Source organism: Meleagris gallopavo, chromosome 1, assembly GCF_000146605.3.
Source record: "Meleagris gallopavo isolate NT-WF06-2002-E0010 breed Aviagen turkey brand Nicholas breeding stock chromosome 1, Turkey_5.1, whole genome shotgun sequence".
NCBI classification, from domain to species: domain Eukaryota; kingdom Metazoa; phylum Chordata; class Aves; order Galliformes; family Phasianidae; genus Meleagris; species Meleagris gallopavo.
The window spans coordinates 135,254,450-135,275,829 of record NC_015011.2 but is presented as its reverse complement, the minus strand read 5'-3'; the positions used below and the strand labels follow the sequence as shown (position 1 = coordinate 135,275,829).

The 21,380-nt window shown below is 41.7% G+C and overlaps 1 protein-coding gene across 1 annotated transcript in view; it reads right to left on the bottom strand.

Annotated features, from left to right (window-relative positions):
* COL4A2 (collagen type IV alpha 2 chain) overlaps positions 1 to 21,380 on the bottom strand; it is a 141,113-nt gene that overhangs the window by 2,590 nt on the left and 117,143 nt on the right. The window contains exons 27-46 of the mRNA XM_010728555.2: positions 20,363 to 20,470; positions 18,424 to 18,645; positions 16,247 to 16,408; positions 15,492 to 15,662; positions 14,454 to 14,597; positions 13,473 to 13,598; positions 12,948 to 13,129; positions 12,042 to 12,105; positions 11,592 to 11,666; positions 10,866 to 10,973; positions 9,803 to 9,910; positions 8,260 to 8,331; positions 7,784 to 7,909; positions 6,239 to 6,355; positions 4,592 to 4,753; positions 4,373 to 4,471; positions 3,675 to 3,821; positions 2,981 to 3,097; positions 1,996 to 2,187; positions 1,406 to 1,692 (exon numbers count right to left, since the gene is read on the bottom strand). Coding sequence (XP_010726857.1) covers positions 1,406 to 1,692; positions 1,996 to 2,187; positions 2,981 to 3,097; positions 3,675 to 3,821; positions 4,373 to 4,471; positions 4,592 to 4,753; positions 6,239 to 6,355; positions 7,784 to 7,909; positions 8,260 to 8,331; positions 9,803 to 9,910; positions 10,866 to 10,973; positions 11,592 to 11,666; positions 12,042 to 12,105; positions 12,948 to 13,129; positions 13,473 to 13,598; positions 14,454 to 14,597; positions 15,492 to 15,662; positions 16,247 to 16,408; positions 18,424 to 18,645; positions 20,363 to 20,470 — 2,789 coding nt within the window. The remainder of the gene's footprint in view (positions 1 to 1,405; positions 1,693 to 1,995; positions 2,188 to 2,980; positions 3,098 to 3,674; positions 3,822 to 4,372; positions 4,472 to 4,591; positions 4,754 to 6,238; positions 6,356 to 7,783; positions 7,910 to 8,259; positions 8,332 to 9,802; positions 9,911 to 10,865; positions 10,974 to 11,591; positions 11,667 to 12,041; positions 12,106 to 12,947; positions 13,130 to 13,472; positions 13,599 to 14,453; positions 14,598 to 15,491; positions 15,663 to 16,246; positions 16,409 to 18,423; positions 18,646 to 20,362; positions 20,471 to 21,380) is intronic.

Sequence of the window (21,380 nt, the reverse complement as noted above, 5' to 3'; positions counted from 1 at the left end):
CTCCTTCATGATTGCGCCTTACCCAAGGGAAGGAGGTGACAAATTTCAACCACGGAAGTAAAACAATATGTACCCTGAAATAACCAGAAGCATGTTTCCGTTCTCTTTCAACAGTTGCATGAGAAGTGAAAAAATGTGTATGTCAAATACTTCACTCGCTTGGCGTATTAGATGGGATACTGAAGATCTGACTCTTCTAAAACACTTCTCACTGTATGTTCTGTGGTGCTGGCAGACTCTGTCCTGGCAAAAGCTTCTTGCTAAGGTGACAGCTTTGCCCTTAACAACGCTGAATGTTTACCTTTACAAACAATTAATCCTTGGCATTCCTGTGAAGGAACTATGAGATTGCTATCAAGGGCTTTTCAAAGAAGCAAGAGAAAGGTCAAATATAAGGCTTGTAAAAAACCCGATCTGCCTTTTTTCAAATCTTCTTTCTATAACTTAAATGAAAAATATCAAATTTCCTTTTTTTTCCCCTTCTTTTCATAAAAAAGAAAAGCTGAAACTTTTGAAAAGCAAATAGTTTGTGGAAAAGATTAACTTGAGATATTCTGTGATGATTTCTGCCAAGCGAATCTTATTCTATTTTTCCAGCCTTAACAACATGGCTCCTTGAACTCCGGCACTGAGGGCGGTGCCCACAGCCCTGGGCATCCTGTTCCGTGCCCAACGCCCTGTGGTGCAGCCCCTTTCCCTGACCCCCAGCTGCCCCTCCCCTGACAGCTCCATGCCGTTCCCTCGGGCCCTGTCGCTGTCACACAGAGCAGAGCTCAGCGCTGCCCCTCCGCTCCCTGTGAGGAGCTGCAGCCGCCATCAGGCCTCCCCTCAGCTCCTCTGCTCTGCGCTGAGCACACCCAGGGGCCTCAGCTGCTTAGGGGGAATACATTGAAGATTAACTTTTAAAGCAACAGGAGACACTCTCTCTTTCCAGACTAAGTGTAACATTTTTGCAGCTAATCTAAATAGCAATGATTTTCAATATCCAAAAGAAGGGGATTTATCTTGTTTTTCCTCAGATCAGCTTCTTAATAGTGAGGTAGATCCCTGACTCTTTTTCTAGCTGTGAAAATGCTTTGTAGGCTTTGGTTGCACCTCAGCATGGTTTTACCTTCTAAGCCACAGCTGTCCCGGTGTTCTGCTCTCAAACACTTTGTACATAAAGACTTCAGATGCTATTCTGACAAAGGACTCCAAATTACTATTCTAGCCATTTTCTCTGCAATTCACAAGAATTTTGCTTCTCATTTTTGCTTCCTAGGAATGACTTTTGTTGTTCCCCAGGTCCTCAGGATGAAGCATCGTTTTCATGCTACTGAATCTAAGACAGAGCAGCCTTCCTAGTATCTAAGACTCATACTTCAAATCTAGTGCGATACAGAATGCGACACTGGAGAACAAATACCATAAGGAAGGAATATCCAATCCACAAACTGCGCCAGCCTTCGGGGCAGCGAGGAATGGAAGCTTCTTGGCTATGGACAGCAATTGCCACAGCTGGGGCCTCACACACAGAGCAGCGGCTGATATATGGCCTAATTTCTTCTTCTGCCACGGGCATCATTGGAAGAGGTGCTGTAGTTGAGAGCCAGTAGGATTTGTCATTTCGATTTGCATAATAACAAATATCCCCAGGGTTACAGTAGAGGAATGGCATTGTACTGAAACGAGCCAAGCAGGAGCCAGCCAGCCCTGTTAAAAAAAGAAAAAAAGGAAATTATGGCAATCATTCTTGCAGAATGCAAGTGTTCAGTTTCCTGCTCTTTCCTAAGTGAGTGTCAGTAAAACCTTGCAGTCCATAATGTGCCACTGGCTTTACAATTGCATGATCTCTCTCAGGGACAATCTATGGAGACATACAGTTTTTATCTTCTCTTTTTGATGCTTCCTAAGCTTGCATACTGAAATCCAAGCCTTCTCTAAGTTCCATTTCTTTTTCTTCTTTTCAGTCACTGGCATGGAGTTGAGGCTGCTGCTGGCAACACCTGCACGTACCTAGGTCCTGGTTGTGTGCTTTCTCTTGTCCCTCGAAGTACAGTAGGCTGTAGCCACTCCAGAGTTTGTTCATGCCAATTGGGCACATTGGCTCTTGGTCAGACTGGCTGTGCTTCACCAGCAGGTAGCCGATGCTAACGCTGCGACCAGGCATGCCTGGTAGCCCAGGGCTACCGGGGCGACCTGGCTGGCCTTAGATGAAAGAGAGAAGAATAATACAATTCAGTTTGTGTTCTCACAAATAGTCACTGATATTCCAGCTAAACTGCTCATGAGCAAAGATTAATTGCAAGATAACTCTTCTTATGGTAAGTTATTGTTTAAAAAGCTGTAGCTCTAGGATTAGAACAGTTGATTTTGAAGCAGATTGGTGCTGTAACAGGCTCCTTGGTTCCTAACATGGTGTATTTCACTATCAGAGCCAGGGAAAGTCACAGATAAAGTTCTGACGGATTTTAGCAGGATTTGTGCAATACAGATGAGGACCTGTTTCCTTTACAACATTTTCTTAGCTTAAGATTAACCAATAGCTTTTCTATTGCTCGCATTTGCTTCATATGGCTACGATTATGCTCTGCGAATACCTTTTTCTCTTTGTACTTGGCTTATTAAGATGGCAATCTTGCTGCTCTTTGTCTGGATAAAGATAATTTTTTTTTTCACAAATACAATCCCTTAAACATAATCTATCCAAATATCACCTACTCAAACATTGTTTAATTGCTAACAAAACACTGTGCTGAAATAAATCAGTATGTACACTCAGATCAAAAACTTACTCTCATGAGTTGACTGCCATCTACACCTATCAAAACTTATTTAGAAAACAGTGCATCCTCTTTTACAAGTTAGTGGTGCCCTGTGAAGAATGTGCAAAGACATGAGCTTTCTCCAGCCTCCCTCCTCCCATCCAGTGAAATAATTACAGAACAATTTAAGGCAGTGAAATGGGAAAGAGGGAAGAAATGCTGCGTGAATCTCTTACCTTCGAATCCCACTGGACCTTGAAACCCCATTGCTCCTTGTTCACCTCTGGATCCAGGAGGAGCTGGAATGCCACCCCTGCCCTGGAGTCCTGGTTCTCCAGGTAAGCCTCTGAAACCTTGCACCAACAACAGTGATGAGCACAATGACTTACTCCGTTAACATGCACTCTATTTGCATGTGTTCAGTCCTGTCTGCCAGTTTTTCCAGTTTACACCGAGAGCAAGATCTTACTGCTCAAACAAAGAGCACTGAATTCATTGGAAAAGATTGCTAGGATCAAGACTACATGACACCCACCACCTTAATCTTTCACTCTTGTTACCACCAGATGTTTCTAATGAGACAAGTAGCAAGAGGTGCGCTGTGTTTGCTCTATGTGTCACTACATTTCCTGCATTAAAAGCACGCCCACAAGGATGAGTTTTTCAGTAACTTTTGCTCTTGATTTAATTGACTGTATCCATATTTGATGTTGCTTTGGCTGTGCAAATGTCGTCAACAGTTCTCTCCTGTTCTGCTTAAGTTCTGAATGTTAGGAGGCAGAGGAAAGCCAGGCCTCTAGCTTCGAAAAGCCTGAGTTTGACTCTCCTTTCTGAATCATATGATTTTGAGTTGAAGAGAGCCAAAGCAGTGCACTGGTTGCCTCACTATTCACAGCAACTGAGCTGTTGCTCTAAGTGTGCAGTTCCTACCTGGTTCTCCTGGTGGACCTTGAGGTCCTATATCACCTGGACTTCCCTGAGGTCCTGCACTTCCACGGGGACCTGGTGAACCTTGCTCAGCAACCAGCCTTGGAGGAAGAGGTGGCAACCCAGGAGAGCCTGGAGGACCCTGAAAGCCTGTGATAAGAAACAAGATGAAGCAGTTTGATTAAAAATAAAAAAGCTTACTTGCCTTCATATGCTTTCATTCACAGACATGCTGGTGTTACTTGGCTGCATATGCAAGAGAGGGACTGTTCTGAAGTGTCTGCAATACACTTCCTCCAGTATAAGATTTATGGTTTTTATATTAGGAGAACATATATGAGGATGGGAATTGTTTTTTATTGGACAACATAAAGATAAGCTGAAGGAAATGAATGGTGCTCCCCTCAGTAACAACATATGAAGCTGGGAAGTTTCCACCCCAAAAGCCAACAGCTCTCTGAGGTGGAGCATCATCTTTTTATGGGCTTCTGGAAACACAGATAAACAATGGTATAGATTTCTAAATAACTAGTATGTATACTCTGCAGAATTAGTTTATACAAAGAAATCTTTTTTTCTCCCCTTGAAAGTGGCTCTGATTTTGGAGTACCTTGTATAAACTCAGGTTTTAAACCTACATCAGCACTGTGTGGCTGCAGAAGGTTTAGAAACTAGTCACGCATCTGACTGCAATTACTCACCAGTAAGTCCTCTATCCCCTTTGGGTCCGATGGGTCCCAGGTCACCTGGAAATCCTACTGTGCCAATAAAGCCAATGACACCTTGTTCACCCTTACGACCTTCGATGCAAAAAGACACGTGACATTACTGTATTTTAACACGGATCACATGAATTCTGAAGTCACGGTTGTAGCCTAGAGGGTTCCGTTCTATAGATGATCAGCATCTCCTATCCTTACCTTTTGGTCCGGGATAACCAGGAATCCCAGGTCTCCCTTGTAATCCAGGATCACCTCTTGTCCCTTTGGGGCCAGCTTGTCCGCTCACACCTGCTCGTCCACTTTCTCCTTTGCTTCCCGGTGGAGCTGGTATTCCAGGCTGCCCATGTAGTCCCGGATAGCCTGTTTAGAGCACATTCAAGCTGTAATCTGTTTATACTGCCTTAATACCTGGGCGTAGATGAAAGTAGAGGCGCTAATTGTATCACATCAGGCTTTATTTCCTTAATTTAAGCAAGGAGCTCATGCTCAGTTGTCTAACAGTCTTAATCTGCATCCTGCTCTCAGCCTGGCAGTGGCAGAGGAATTAGAGCATAGAGTTCCCGCAGAATATGGTGTTGTCGCAGCCTTTGATGGGCTATCTCTGCCCCAGCAAACGCCCCACTTCACTGGGTGCCTCCCTGCTTTGTCCTAAATTTTCCAAGTAACTAGAGGGAAATCAGACAGCCATGAATACATAATTGGTGCCAGGTGGTAAATATGCTAGGGACTCGGTGTTCTATGTACTTTGGTGCTCCAGCTGAACACCTGGATACAAATAACTGCTTCACTCTCTCTCGGCAGTTATGGGAACAGCTGCTTTTTCCAGAAGTACCTATTGCCTGAAGCTAAACTTGGCAGGTTTCTGTTGGCTACCTCTGCTGCCTGAGAAGAGAAGAAATGGACTTTGTTTCCAGGGAAAAAAGGATTTAATAACAATGTTTTTCAGTGGGGCTTCTCTGATGCTGCCTGTTGAAGCTGGATTATGTGTGGATATGAATGCAAGATGCTTACGGCAAAGTAAAAGAGCCATGCTATTCCACATCAGCTGGCAGGTGGTCTTCCTGTTCCTAGCCCAGTCTCTTCATTACTTTTACTGATTTTTTAATGGAATGACTGCTTGGAGAGTGGAAATCAGTATGCAGAGTCAGGCCAACTAACATATTCTTCACACTTGGAAACCTAGGTATTTTGTTAGTTTCACAGATAGTCTGCCTGCTCTAAGTTTTTGCTGAGTTCACATTTCAATTTCCACACATCACATGGAGATGTATACACCTGCAACTTTTGCTACAAGTGCTTCACAGTGGCACTGAAGTTTGAAATGACAGTGCAACAAGCAGCAGGACTATCAGCTTCTAAATATACAGTCACAGATTGGCTCTTTCATGTGTGAAAAAGGCAAGCTCACAGCATGGAATTCTAGAGATGAGAAATGATAATCCTTTCTTACGTAATTTCACATAGGAAAAAATTGGGGATGATTAAGAAAATGTTCTGCAGATCTGCAAGTCCACCACAGGGCTAAGATTTTAAAGCAGTAAATTAGCATAATGCTTCTAAAAGCTGTTAAGAGAATTTTAGGTGATTGATTAAATCTGCTGTTTGCATGAAACAACAAGCCTTTCCATCAGGATATCCTGCAGGAATGGCCTTTGACATAGAGGTCTGCTCCCTGGTTTTGTCGGAATGCTGGGATGCTCTCAGTCTTCAGGGAGCATTGAGACATGTACTTCAGTGTTGCATTTAATAGAGATACTTTACTGAATAAAGACTGAAGCAAACTGCTGTTGCTAATTTTGTATTTAATCTCCTATTGTTATCTGATGGATACAATGCATGAATTACCTGGCACTCCATCTAGACCTGGGGAACCTATATCACCAGGATATCCTGATATATTGGAAAACCCAGGAAGCCCTGGAAGTCCATCCTGCCCAGGAATGCCAAAGGGTCCTTGGATTCCTGCAAAGAAGAGAGGAAATAATCAGTACTGCAAAGAAAATGGACACTTTCAATTAGAAAGACTGACTTTTCACTAAATGAAAGAATGGCATTTTCAAAGTGGAAACACCTGCAGTTCCCACTGATCTTTGCTTTTTTTTCCCCCTCAGATGATGCTGTGGAGGTGTTTTAAAAAGAAAACCTCAATATTAGTTGTGTTTCAAAGCTCTCTGGATAGTTAATTACATCTTGCTATGTGGAATGCTAATAATATTGTGTCTGCCAGGTTAAATATTACTTCAAAACAGGGAGTACTTGAGATATCCTGAGTATATTGCAGCAGACAAGAAAGCAGCTTTGTTCCTCTGTGTTCTATTGAACAGGGATCACAGACACTTTGTTTTTCTGGAGGGTCGAATGAAACCAAAAGTTTGAATACAAAGAAATTCTCTATAGATGGAAGATGTTAAATGCCCAAAAGAAGATAGATGGCCTTAGAAGAAGCTAAATGGCCAAAAATTTGCCTTACCTTTTCGCTCAAAATTATCCTTCCTTGCCAGGAAGCCACAAAACCCCCTTTGTTTAGTCAAGTAAAAAAAAAACAACACCCTAATAATATTTAATTCTGATAAGCACAAACAAAATAAGCCAAATGGTTATTTCTTCCAGGGCTTGATATGAAATGTCTGAATGGTATTAAAAAATATGCATCCTGTTAGTAAGGAGAAAGCAGAATACAAAAGAACAGCCACTGAACAGTTCAAGTAGAGGGAGTCAAGTTTTATGCTTCTGCCAGTCCTTGGTGCTTTTAGAGTTAAAAAATTGGAAAACTTATTAAATAATACAGTAGTTAATTGTTTCATCCATAGCATTGGTCTGGAGACTCCCTGATGGAAGAAGAACTGGTGGTGTACTGCACTGAGGCAACTGCAGCTTGCTATAGCAAGGTGGGTCAAAGCTGGAAAGCTGTACGCTCATCTGGCATGAGGGTGACGATATAAGTGAAACATGGTGCACGCAAATAGAGTCCAGGAGGTATCAGGAGGAAAATCACACACTAACGGACTGTGAGGCTTTCAGGAGAAAAGTAAACATCGAAGGTTTTGCAATGAAAAGAAAGAAAGAGGGCAGCCATAGTGTTCGTGTAACTGGAGCCTCTTTAAAAATATTTTGGGAGCTGAGAGCAGCCTCTGGCATGTGCAGTGTGCTGAGCTCTGGGGGGAGTACAGGGGGCTGCTGCTGTGGGGAAGGATGCGGGCCATCCAGAATTGGGCAGTGCATTGTTTCTGAGTAAGGTCTGGGTAAGCAGAAGCAGTAACTACAGTGACTTTCCCCACATTGGGCACTGCTTCTGTAGTTCTCCTACGCTGCTGTATTGCAATTCATGACATCTGTAACACCCGCAAATGGAACAAATAATAAGCGAATCCCATTCTCCAGTATACGGACCTGGAACACCTCTGTCTCCCTTCTGACCCGGCGGGCCTTGGCTGCCCTGCACTCTGCTCGGCTCTCCTGCTTCTCCTTTGTCACCCACAGGACCTGGGAAGCCTGCAGAGCCATAGCCATCTGGACCTGTTGTAGAATTGTTCACAAGTGAGAAGAAATGTTTCCTCACGTAGGAACGAATCAGCATTCTCACGTTTATGTACAGAGCATATGGATTTACTAAATACAATGGCTCGTAATGGAAAAGGAAAATAATGAGGATTTAACTTTACGCAAGGAAAGAACTTATGAAGTTGTATTGTAATTCAGCATGTACACTGTAAGTGGTTGTTTGCCAGAGTCCATAATAATAAGACAAATTCACATTGAGCTTTAGAGGACAAGAAGGAAAGTCCCATTGCAAAGATCTCACAGACAAAACTTGCAGCTAACCCAGTGCAGTGCCTGTCAATAGGCAGAATGAAAGTCTCACTGACCTGGTGATCCTGGTAAGCCCTTAGTGCCTGGTAAACCGTGCAGTCCACCAATTCCTCTTAAGCCAGGCAAGCCTGTTTTAAAATCACACTCATTACCTTAATAGTTTCTACAAGATCACATATATTCCTCATGAAAAAATGGAAGTGCTTAAATAAATATGATTCTGTGTTAAGCTCTCACATATTATATGCAAATTAATTAATTATAATAAGCTTACTATGTAATATATTATTCTTTTTTTTTTATATTAGCAAATCTAATTAATATCCAATAAGCTAGCAATGAGATACTTAAAATCTCTCTAATCTGTCTGGTAGAAGGCCATTAGTTCCAGTTTTGCGACCACAACTTTCTAATAACCCCTTAATGTTTTCAAAAGTCCTCAAACCAAGACAATTATGGGATAATTGTGCTACCTAAATGTAATTATAATGAAGCCATCTTCAGGAGAAATTCACTCTGGGTCATTAAAAAAACACAAACAACAGTTAGCAAAATGTCTAATAGCTGCTACTGCTGTTATAGGTAAAATTTATCCCATTTATTTGTGTCTATCAAAAAGTTAAGCACGATGTTAAAGTGGGTATCTTTAATCAATTGTCAGAGCTCTGAAGGACAATTAAACCTTCACAAAAATAATTGTCAGCCTCTCTTCATTGCTTATAAAGGCAGCCTCCATAACTCTGTTAGCTTTGATTTGACGCAGATTCAGATAGATGAATCTCACTAAAATCAGGGCAATTTCCTGCTGTAGTTGTAGAGAAAAATCTGCTCACTTCATATACGAAGGAGTCAGGTGGCAGACAATGAGATCCTGTGTCCTGTGATACAGTTTCATTTTAAGCCATTGCCTGTGTTCTGATAGCAAATTCTGTCTGAGCCTCCAGTCGGATGTAAGCCACCCAAATCCATAAAACCACGCATCAGATCAGTATGTGGTTTTGATGATGGTGGAAGACAAGTTTATTGTTTGGCATCTAATGCCACATTTTAATATTCTAACACTCTATCTCACCACTCTTTCTTCTTAGCTTCATTATAAATGAAAACATTTCTTGAAAACTGCTTTCTTGGTTGAGTGCAAGGTTACAATCATAGAATCATTAAGGTTGGAAAAGAGCTTCAACATCATCCAGTCCAACTTTCAGCCTATTCCCACCATGCCTACTGACCACGTCCCACAGACATACATCCACCGTTATCTGGAAAACCTCCAGGGATGGTGACTGCACCACTTCCCTGGGCACCCTGTGCCACTGCCTCACCGCTCTGTCTGAGAATAATTTTTTCCTAATATCCAACCTGAACCTTCCCCAGTGCACCTTCAAGGGAGCTCAACAGATAACAATCCTTCAGAACCGAGGAATTAAAAAGCAACCGCACAGGTCCCCATCAATGCATCTGGACTTCTTGTGGAATGCACGTTTACTAGAAGGAGCTCTGCCACTGTGAACTGCAAAAAGCCCTCTTTCTTCTTCACCCTCAAAGAATAAAAGTGACTGCTCACACTGAAATGATGAGTAGCCAAAGCTGCATGAATACCTGCTTGTCCTGGTAAGCCAGGCCAGCCGGGAGTTCCTTTTTCTCCTTGGAATCCAGGTGTTCCAGGGCTTCCTTGCTGACCTGGAGGGCCGACCAGTCCAGGCAAACCTATGTGACAATGGTACATCATCATGAGTGTCCTTAGAAGCCAACAGCCCAGAACACTGGCTGTGGCTACCTTCATTCTCCCAGGTAGCAAAATAAAATCTTATGTCCTCAGCATCACTGTATGACACTGCACCCTCCATCCAAGTGGATGACAAAAGAGAGAAAAGTTAAGACAGGCAAGGTGTAACAGAACAATTAATTGCAAATTTCAGGCTTGTGACAACCTCAGGAATATAATAAACTCCTTCTACTAAAATGATTGTCTGACTTCAATTAGCAGTCACAATAGGTAGTTTCACTTATGTGCACCTTAGTTGCCCCATTTGCCCCCTCTATTTTGGCTCCCTGACTGGAAAGCTGAGCGGAACAGTGCTGTTTCCCAGTAGGTTACTTACTAGCACAGCTCCAGTTTTGGATGGAATTTATATGCCCTATAATTATGTAGGAAATGTGGAGCAACTGCTCTGAAGGAGCACCTTCATGATTATCCTGGAATGAGACGCTCAAGCCACAAGTTTGTGATCCAGCCTGAGCCAGACCTGACTTTTTTCCCTGTATTCCTGTATGTTCAGCCAGGGAAAGTGGCTCAAAGGCTCCCCAACTGGGTCCTGTGGGATATTTATTTCATTTATGGCAGAAAAGAGTGCTGAAATGCCCACCTCCTTGTTGCATTGAGAATTACTGTACCTAAGTATGCCAAAAATGCAACAGTTTGACTGGGCATATGACTGTTATAAGAAAGAAACACTGCTGTGAACCAGAGTTAATCTTTTGAAATTTCCTCTTAACAAGTTCTCCTGGGAGTTCTTGGTTCTTTTTATTGCTCTTTACCAACTTACAGAATAATTAACATTTTAAAAACTTAAGGTCTTTCTCATGAGTGAATAGCATTTTTTCCTTTCTTTTTCTCATCCTGTCTTATTCTTTGGAGTGTTAAAAGGGAAGAATATTTTACCTTGCTGTCCCAAGGAGCCAGGTACACCCTGTATGCCCTTGAGGCCTTCAATGCCAGGTAAACCAGGATCACCTCCTTCGCCTTTTTGTCCAGGGCCTCCTCTTAAGCCTGCAAAAAGAAATGACAAAAGAAGTAAATTCTCTCAGTAATCTTTATATAATCCTAAACTAACTTGCTAATGTGAAGCTGGCTACTTGATGAGTCCTGGTCTAGCTGCATAAACACATTCTTCAAGTCAGGGTGCTTTCATAGTGTGGGAGAATAATGGTCTTCTACCGCACCTTGGCCAATCTGTCATTAAATTTGTCTTTTTAACAGTTATCCCCAGATTATTTTGATTATGACTCTGATGTTCAAATATGCAGAATGTGCAGAGATGTAACCAACCCAATCAAAAACCAACCTAATTCTGCTATCCTCCCCTTACATAATTTTGCCCTGACATTGCTCCTTTTGTCATCAATGGTAAAAAAATATATACATACATTATAATGCTTTACTAGAGCTGCCAGTAATTGAAGTTTAGTGCCATAACAGTCATTTTATTTGAAGAGATAAACATAGCACATACTAACTTCAATTAAGTAAAGATGCAGCTCTTCAAGAGCTGTTGTGAAACCACAGGCTGAATAGCCATCAAAAGCACGTGCTAAGCTCTTCTATCTTTTCTCTGTGGAATTTAATCTGTGAAAAATGAGAAATCCAGAGTAGCTGTGACATTAGTACCTGTAAGACCCGGCACACCAACTTCCCCTTTAAGGCCTGGCATTCCTGGTAAGTTTATAGTATCGCCCGGCTCACCTGTTTCAAGGTAAAAACAACAAGTGGGTGGCAAAGCTTTAACCAAAACCTGCAGCATTTCCTGTACTTTTGAAGAACTGCAACTTCCAAGACAACATTCTGCAATTATTATCTGTCTAGATAAAAACAAAAATAAGTTAAAGGAAGAAAAACACAGAATGTAGCCCCTCTACTGACACCCTGCCATGGATTTTTTTTTATCTGGCATGAAATTAACAGTAGTAAGCTTTTCACAGCCTCATGTGTTTGCAACACCATACTCTAAGACCGTGAAAGGATTCATTAAGACTGAAGACCCTCTCAGATCCTACAGAATTTCATGTCACTCGATTGTTAATGAATAGAAAGAGCGCTCAAATAAGAGAACAAACTCACCAATTTCACCATGGGAGCCAGGAGTACCAAAATGACCCGAACTTCCTGGGGCACCCTTATCTCCCTGTCATATGATTGAAAACAATTATTGGTTAGTAAGAAGGAGGATTTATTCAACCTTCCAAGCAGCAGAGTTTGAATATTGAAAAAAGGCCATTAAATTTACCTTTTGTTTTGCTCTGTGTGTTTTGGTTTTTGTTTGTTTGGTTTTTTTTGCTTATTTCCATTGTACTTTGAATCATTTGGCTGAAATCAGTTAAACCAAACCAGTGCAAACCAACTGAAAAGCTGTGTTTACTAAGTCTCAGTTTGAAATGGAAAACATCATATTGCACATATATATCAGACAGTCTCTCTATTCTTGGTCAGGAAAAAGTTCTACTGAAGTTGAAGGACATTTCTAACTGAGAAAGGAACACATTTTCTTGTCTCTATTAAATAAATTATGCATGTGAGTCTACTGCCAGGACCTTTGCAAGACTTCAGTGTAACTTAGTTTGATGCCAAAGTGAATCACCCTCAAGCAACTCAGATTCTTAGGCTTTTTGCTATTAGGGAAATGACAGTGAGTAATTATAGGCAGTGGCACCATCAATCTGGAAAGAAAGAGTAAGCATACTGCTGAAAATAATTTTTACCAACAGCTACAGTAACCAAGGACCTCGAAGGAACAATCTGGGTTCTCATAGGCAGAAAGCTGGCACCTGAAATCTGATGTCTCCCAATGAGAAGAGATTCTCCTTAATGAACATTAGAGAGATCAAGCAAAAAGATTTGATCTACTTATTCCATTCTTACTGCATTTTTATCTTTGTACTTCAGCTGTTCAGTATAATTTCAAAGGGTGAATGCCACTCCCTAGAGAAGTTGAAGGATGCCATTTTGCCAGTGCTGGTATGGACTCACCCTGCCTCCTGTGCTGCCAGGGAAGCCTCTGATGCCTGGAGAGCCAGTCGGACCAGGATACCCTTTCAGACCTGTCAGCCCTTTTGCACCGATGTCTCCCTTCACGCCAGGCACATAACTGGGGTGCCCTGGGGACCCAGGAATTCCTGTCTTCCCAGGGAGGCCTGGCATTCCCTTGCTACCTGCAGGAGGGGAAAAAGACAAACAGAGAAGACTTAAAACACTAGACCAGAGAAGGCTGATATACAGTTGCCCATGTGGAGAAGAACTTCATGCTAACAGCCTTCCTGCAACACAGCACCACAACGTGCTGGCACAACAGGGCAGCACACACAAGTGGCATGAACAGACAGTTTTCCTCGAGTTTTCTCTCTGCGAGCTCAGCTTTGTTTGATGGAAGCTTCGCTGGGTGGGCTGCGGCATGGGGGTGCATTGAGCTGAGAATGTTTTATACAGTACGTGAGAAAATACCTAGACACCAATTAACCCTAAACGTGCTCGCTTTGCTTTGCCATTAGCACTGACCTTTTATGCCAAAGAACCCCTTGGTGCCAGTTTCTCCAGCATCTCCTTTTTCACCTTTAACTTTCATCATCATGCTAGGCTTCGGCTTCGGGGGCTCTCCCGGGGGACCTCGTTCTCCACGGTCACCTAAAGGGTAAAGAAACACCCATATTTAAAAAAGCTGGTCAGCTGCACTTTGCTGGAAAAAGAGACAACAGAATAGTGTAATGAGTAAAAAGGGCTTAATGGAAAACCTTGTACAAGCCAAGGAAAACCTGTCTGCATGGAAAATTGACCATATCAATATAACATATCTGCAGAACAAATAAGCATAAGAAAATATGAAAACTAAGCTAGACTTCCATATGCTATTCTGAAGAGCTGGACTTGGGCTCCTCTGTGATAGGGGAGTTTACCTCTCAGTAGATCAGTTACCGAGTGTTTATGAAAAACAAAGTCACAGAAAGCAGAGACAGGTGGGTAGTTTCCAGTGAAAGGGAAGCCCTCACTCAAACAGGAACTTAAAAAGGCTTGGGTGAAAGAAAGTGTTTGGATTTGTTACCAGCTATTTTGTTCCAACTTCCTGTTGGAGGACTGAATTACAGAGTTCCTTTCACCAACTGTGATATCAACTGGTATGTTTCTGACTTAACTGCACAGTTTTCTGAATATTTTGTTGCCTTTATCTTGAGGCAAAATTGGAATATTTTCCCCAAAACATCTTACACCTCCCAGGGAAAAACTCTGTTGAGTTCTGCATGTGCCTGGAGCTGCATTCAAATTCAATGGAGTGTCTCTCCATCCTGACCATGCTCAAGATTCACAACCAACCTTCCCTTGTGCCTCAGATCCAAGCCTCTCAGCCAGAGGACCATGTGTGAAATGGGTGGAGCAATGTCTGAGCTAAATTATGTCTAAAATGTGTTATCTTTGTCTGTGTACTCTTGCAAAATAGTTCTCCATATGTGAAAAGCCAACACTGTACCACTCATAAGCAAATACCTTTAAAGCCTTGTGCGCCCTTTGTGCCTTTATCACCCCGAGTCCCATATAAGCCAAATTCTCCTTTGATTCCTTTGATTCCTGGTCTTCCTTTCAGGCCTGGCATGCCTTTGAAACCATCAATGCCAGGTGAACCTCTTGAGCCTTTAAAGAGAAGTGGAAGACAACTGTTATCTTGTTCAGATTTCTGCAGAATAAGTAAATATGAACTGATAACGCGTGACTAAAGCAGTTGCACTGCTGCAGCACCATGTCTGTGTGCCTTGATGCCTAGGACAATGTGCCATTCTATATTAGGCACTTAAGCTCTCTGGGAGGTAGGTATCTAAATGAGATCAAGGCTTTAATGAGTTGCTTAATCTGGCCAAAAGAAAATGTGGAGACGGCCAGATCTTAGTGTCATCTTCTGAAAAACCATTTCAACCTTGATCCTACAGTCCAAAAATTATGGCACTCCTCTCTTCTAAACAAGAGGATCCTATTTTACATGGGTCACGCTAACAGATCTTCATTCTTCTAACAAGGAGCTGATCAGTACACTCAGTTCTTCTGTTTAAGCAGAGTTGAACTCTGTTGAAACTCCTTGTGACACAAACAACTTGCATCGTATATTGTGCTTTTGTTGCAGGTAGGAGAGAGTCTCTACTTGTCTATACAAAAGATCAGTGTCCTGCTAAAATTCAGCATCAAGATCTGCTGTCTGGCACTGCTCAGCACATAGCTGCCAACTTTCAAAAACTTTAAAGGTTTGGGGAAACATCTCTCAAATTCACCTGAGAGCTGGTGGGACTGGGCCAAGGGAAAGACTTTTGGAAAGAACAAATAGTAAATATTGTAAACCACCACTGCTCTTCAAGCTAGCTTTGCATCAAGCACAACACAAGAGAAAACAGAGAATGATTTTGGAATATATTAAGCCTGGGAGTATAACTCTTCTGTTTCAAAGAGGTAGCCCAGCAGAAAATGTATCCTATTCATCTCAGCACTGAGCAGCTTTAAGCAACATTATTTCTTCCAGTGCAGCTATTCAGAGCTTACCTTTGTCTCCTGGAAAGCCATCCATTCCACTAATGCCAGGGGGACCAGTCACGCCAGGGATACCTTGTAATCCTGGGAAACCTGTTTCACCTTTGTCACCAGACTGACCTTTCATGCCCACCAGACCAGGAAAGCCTTGCTCGCCATCTTCTCCCCTTGCACCTGGTGGACCTGCCATGTGAATGTGTGAAAAGGGAGATGAGTGTTTGGATATACACAATGATTATATAGAAGGTAGCCCAAGAAGGGAAAAACTGCTATCGTACTGGCTTCAAGTTGGAGAGGAAAAAACTGTTTTTTTCATCAAAGAACTTCAGAAATTATTACAAAGACAAAGCAGCTTCTCAACACAAACCAATCTTGCTAGCATCCTGGTTTTACACTCACTCCCAACATGGTCTCCCCCTCCTCTTTTATTTAAAAATTAAGCCTCTTTAATACAAGATTACTCCCATTTAGTTGTTCCATTCTCCCAGACTGACTGCAGTGAGCTCTGTCCCTGCATGGCACATGGCTATAGAAGGAAAAGCAGCAGCTCTGCCTCCGAGGACCATCGTCACCCCTACACTCCAGCTGAGATGCCAGCGTGATTTGCATTCACAGTGCCTGAAATATCCAAGTCATTTCCATGACTGAGAATTACAGCCTGGCATGTGCCACAATCTCAGAGTTAACTTTCCCCTGGGAAATTATACGGGCTCCTTGTCACAGAGAGTGGGGAAGAGAAGCGACACAGGACAGCAATACTTCCTCACCAAGGGGTCCTTGAGAACCAGGTCCACCGTCAGGGCCGGGGTTTCCCGGTGGCCCTGGGAATCCATGAGTTCCTGGTGTTCCTGGTAAACCCATCAAACCAGGGAGACCTTGCAGCCCTGGATCACCTTTGGGGCCTGGCAATCCTGGGTTACCATCCGCTCCTAAAATACCATAATACCATGCGTTAGTGAACATAAATACCGAGAGAGCAGATTATTACCTATCATTTCTCAAAATAGGTGAATTTCTTCAGGATATATTTTTTCCTCTGAAAATCAGTGGGAAGAAGAAAAGCAAATTAAAAGACTGATCATTAGTTTTTAAATTCTTGATGTTATTGGTGCTAGTCTCGATATTTGCACTGGAAAGGTTGATGGACTCTTTCAAATGAATGGGAGTAATTTAGTATCAGGTAGATCTAAAACAGAGTAAGTCTCTTCCATTTCTAACTCTAATAATTCTGTAATTTCTGATCTTTTCCTTTGTTACGTACGTCTTTGTAAGAATTGAATCGAGTTGACCAAAACACAGAAATAATGCCCTATGTCTTTTCTAAAATGTGATAGGCAGAAATGGAAAAAAAATAAAAAAATAAGGCAACAGTGGGTTCTTTGTGTTGTGTTGTATTCAGAATTTTTCAAGTGAGGTAATGCTATAAGTTTCATACAAATTCCTCAGCAAAATGCCCTGATTCTACACGTAAATGTTTTGAGTGAAAATTTACATCTCTACAAGATAACAGCAAAGGCAACGTCAAGTCCTTCCAGATTTAAATGGTAATACATGCTTTGCATTCAGATTGGACAAGCAATAGTGCACAAGATCTCAAAAGCACATCACACTCAAAATCCAGGATAGGTGGCTCTGCTTCTCTTTGGGTTTTACGTCATTGTAGGTGCAGAGACTTGAATGTAGTTGCGTGTGCTTTGGAACTGAGAGAAACTAAAAGGTCACCGGTGGTGAGTTTTCCTTAACAACAGAACAGAGACATTTCCTCCCTGTTCTGAAGGGCTAATAGTTTAACTGGCACAGATGAAATAAAAGAATTGCCAAACACTTTGTATAAAAGTAACAGGAAAGAGGGTTTGGTCACATCATTTTATTTTCTTTTTCAGTCTGTGTTTACTCTTGAATTTCTTCCCCTTCAGAGAAAAATAGTTTTAGGGGCATTAATGGTATTGTTTTCTAGACATAGCAAGTGTTACCGCAGTGCCACAGAGCTGCCTTTATTCCATTCCTTCACTCTGTGACTGTACAGAAGACGAAAACAGATCTTCTCACTTCAAATAAGTCATGTAAAATGACATGCTTATCTTGTCTTTATCCATTTGCATTGAAAATCATGAGATGAGTCACCAAAATAAATTTCTATCAATTCCTCTTTGCTTTGAGCTAGTCACACAATTTCTCCACCTTCCTCAGTTCCACAACACACCAAGGGGGTAATCTGCAGTCCTAAATGTCCAGCTGCTACTGAAACAGTATAGAAGGTAATGCCCAATTCCTATAGATGCTTTTGAAAGTCCCCTACTGAACTCAAAGAGTGACACAGACAGCTTTTATAAAGATGTTATGGTTTTTTTTTCTGTCTACTGTAAGTAGAACATGCTTTTTTAAGTTCTGTAATATAACAAAATAAAGTGAGCACCCTAAAATTATGAATAAATATGTGATGCTCCCTTTTTCTTGTTCCTGAGTGCTCAGAGACCCTTGAGGTAAAAGGGCTTATTAATGTGTTACTAAATGCTGTGCCTTCTCTGCTAATATTTACAAATTCTACAGTGAAGCAATATGCTATACTGCAAAGCCATGTATTATCCAGACATTTTGGGGGTTGGAAATTAAGCTGAATATTATGCAGTACATAAGTGAAAATTCAAGATAATTAACTATGGTGGGAAAAACTAAAGGATACATCTGATACAACGAAGATGAGAAAATCTTGTTCTTTGATGATCTATTATAGGTGATGCCATGTGGTGCAGTATGAGAGAGTGCTGGTTATAAGCAGTGAATCTCCAGAAGGTGTTTGAGAGGAACCAGGCTCATAACCAGGGGTTATGGGCACTTGGCGTGAGTTCTATTGGTCTTTCACTTCCCTCACATAGTCATAGTTTGGCTACATTTATACCCCATTAACATTAACATGTCTTAAACATTTCTTTACTTAAAGTACCTCTAATTCCTGGTATTCCTTGATCTCCTGGTGCACCTTTCAAGCCAGGGAAGCCAGGCAGCCCAGCATCCCCTTGAGGACCTGCTGCTGCTCCCAAAACATCACCAGGAGCACCCTTCTGTCCGTCCAGTCCTGGAGCACCAGACTTTCCCATAAGACCTGGATGTCCTTGTAGTCCAGGTAAGCCATTTGGGCCACTGTCTCCTCGGGGCCCAATAAAGCCTACAAAAAAAAAAAAAAGAACAAAAAAAAAAAAAAAAGAGCAAACAACTGGGGATTAGGCATCACAGTGTCCACTATAGAAGTTATAGAAGTTGCAGTGCAAATCCCAGATACAGCATCGTAACATCTGTTATATTATTGTAACTTCCCTTAGTTCTCAGCAGAAACATATAAAATTAAACAAAGTGAAGTGCATGTAAAGGTTTTAAAAACACATATCATTCAGAAGAATTGTTGACTGAGCGTGGAAATTGACAAAAATTACAAATGACCCTTGAAGATATCTAGTACCTTGGTGTAAAAGATCTACAGCTCCATGCACAGTTACTTTCATGAAACTATTTTGACATGGCTACTGCAATGCAGCATCTGATGCACGGACTCAGATGTGAATGATCCAAATTGTTTATTACAAGTTCTCACATCACTTAGATAGCTTCACAAGTTTTCTTTTTCTAGCTTTCCCATCCACCCCTACAACTTTCCCATCCACCTTCACATGTCAACAGAGCATTCTACAAAACACTCTTCAACCATTCACAGGTGCTTATCCAATCAGAGCCATGAGATGTTCTTTCTTCTTCTAGAGGTGTCCTTGATTCTCATGCTGCTTATCTTGCTCCACAATTGCTGCTCTGAACAGTTTTTCTTGTATTCTCACATTGCAACATTATAAACATCTTACAATCTAAGGGTGAAAAAACACCTCCTGTATACCAAATTGTGGTTTGATACGCAGCAGGAGATAGACAGGAGTCAAATCTGAACAAATAAATGAAGATCAGTAAACTAGAAAGGCCTTGGGGAGTTGCCCAGAGGGGCCACTGCCTCTGCTGTTCCCTGTACATCTCAAGGGGCCAATGCCAATTGCTTCATACTCTTCATATATCACGTGCCCATCGTGCCTTGTCTACTACCCTATTGGTGAATGACTGGGGAGGACTACCACATAGGAAGCAGGGAAGACTGGTAAACTGGACCTGGACTGGAAGTTAAGTCCAAGTATGGTTGAGAGACAGTATGGAAGACAGCTGAAAATCAGTCTGAGTGCTAACTACTCTGTGGCCTGGCAGCCATACAGTATAGGAGCCCCAATTTTGCAGTTAGTGCAAGAAACTTGGAAAGGGAAATACAGATTCATGTTCCTGCCAAGAATTAGTTTTTTGTCTACACCCCTTCTCTGTTGATCAAGACACGTATCAACCTTGCTTTCACCTATTACAGATCAGGATAAAACGTTACTAGCACTGAGCACTTGGAAACACTGGAAACACAGCCAACTGTGGGTAAGGTGTATAGCTAGTACTTTGTCTTTGCTATGTTCATTATTATTTAAATCAATGCTATAAAGACTTAAATTGAAACAATAACACTACTATCTTCTTCCTTTCTGCAATTATCATTCCACGTGGAATCCAAAGCACCTTATTACTGAATTTTCTTATTTCTAAATCATCTTCATGAACTGTTGGCATTTGTAATTTTGCACTGTAAAGCAGATTTTAAAAGGCTGGAGTCTGTGTTACTTTTTGTCATTACAGGAAATTGCAGAAAATACTTTTGGCTTCAAAAAAAGAGAGCTTTTTTTATTAACAGCTTATTGTTTGAAGATAGAAGGTGAGGTAAATGAAGATGGATCTGGAGTAAGGTGATTGTGCTCCCGTGACAGTAGCCAAGGTCATAAATATATAAAGAATGATTAATTATTTCAAGGTACCTGGAGGACCTGGGTATCCTTCCCGACCCGGATCACCTCGTGTACCATTTAGCCCTGGGAATCCCACTGGGCCTGGATCACCTGGGAATCCTCTTGCACCTTTAGTACCTAAATTATATAAAAGAAATTAAGAAAGTGTGATCTAAACAATCAAAACAGAAATTTGTGTACAGTGTAGGAAAGGTAGTGGCAAATACTTTAATTATCTGTTTCCAGGTACAAAGATGGACTTTTAAAATAAAATTTATGGTATGACATTGTACTCAAGATCCCAAGAATGATCCCAAACTCTAGGCTAAGTGCTTTTACAAACATAGATTAAAGACTACTCCTGATTTTTAGACTAACACTATGTAAATGGTGAGGGTGAAAATCACCTGTCCAATGTTCTGGAGACTTTTTTTGAAGAATATTTTGTAATTAAGCTTCTCAGAATTATGTAATCATTTGAACTGGAAGGGACTTTTAAAGGCCTTCTACTCCCTTGCAATGGAAAAGACATCTGCAGCTAGATCAGGGTGCTCAGAGATCTAACAGCCTGACTTTGCCTGTCTCCAGGGACAGGGCATCCACCTTCTCTCTGGACAACCTATAATGTTGGATCTTGGTGTTCCTGATCCCATACCTATATAGCCTAGCAACATCCATATACTCCTCCCAGGATACCTGCCCCTGCTTCCACTGCCTGTGTGCTTTCCTTTTGTTCCCCAGTTTGACCAGCAGGTCCCAGTTCAGCCATGCTGGTCTCCTGCCTTCCTACACCTGGGGATGGACAACTTTCGTGTATTAAGGAAAGCTTCTTTAAATATCTTCCAGTTCTGCTCTGCTCCCTTGTCCTCAAAGACAGTTTCCCAGGGGGATTTTGATGACTAACTCCTTGAAGAGATGGAATTTGGCTTAAGGTCAAAAGGCAGTGTCAAACAGTAATGGGCATAAATGAGATCCTGTAGGAGAAACAAATGTTTCCCTTCCCTGCTAAACTGATCACAGGACAAGAGCTGACTGGTTTAGATAACCA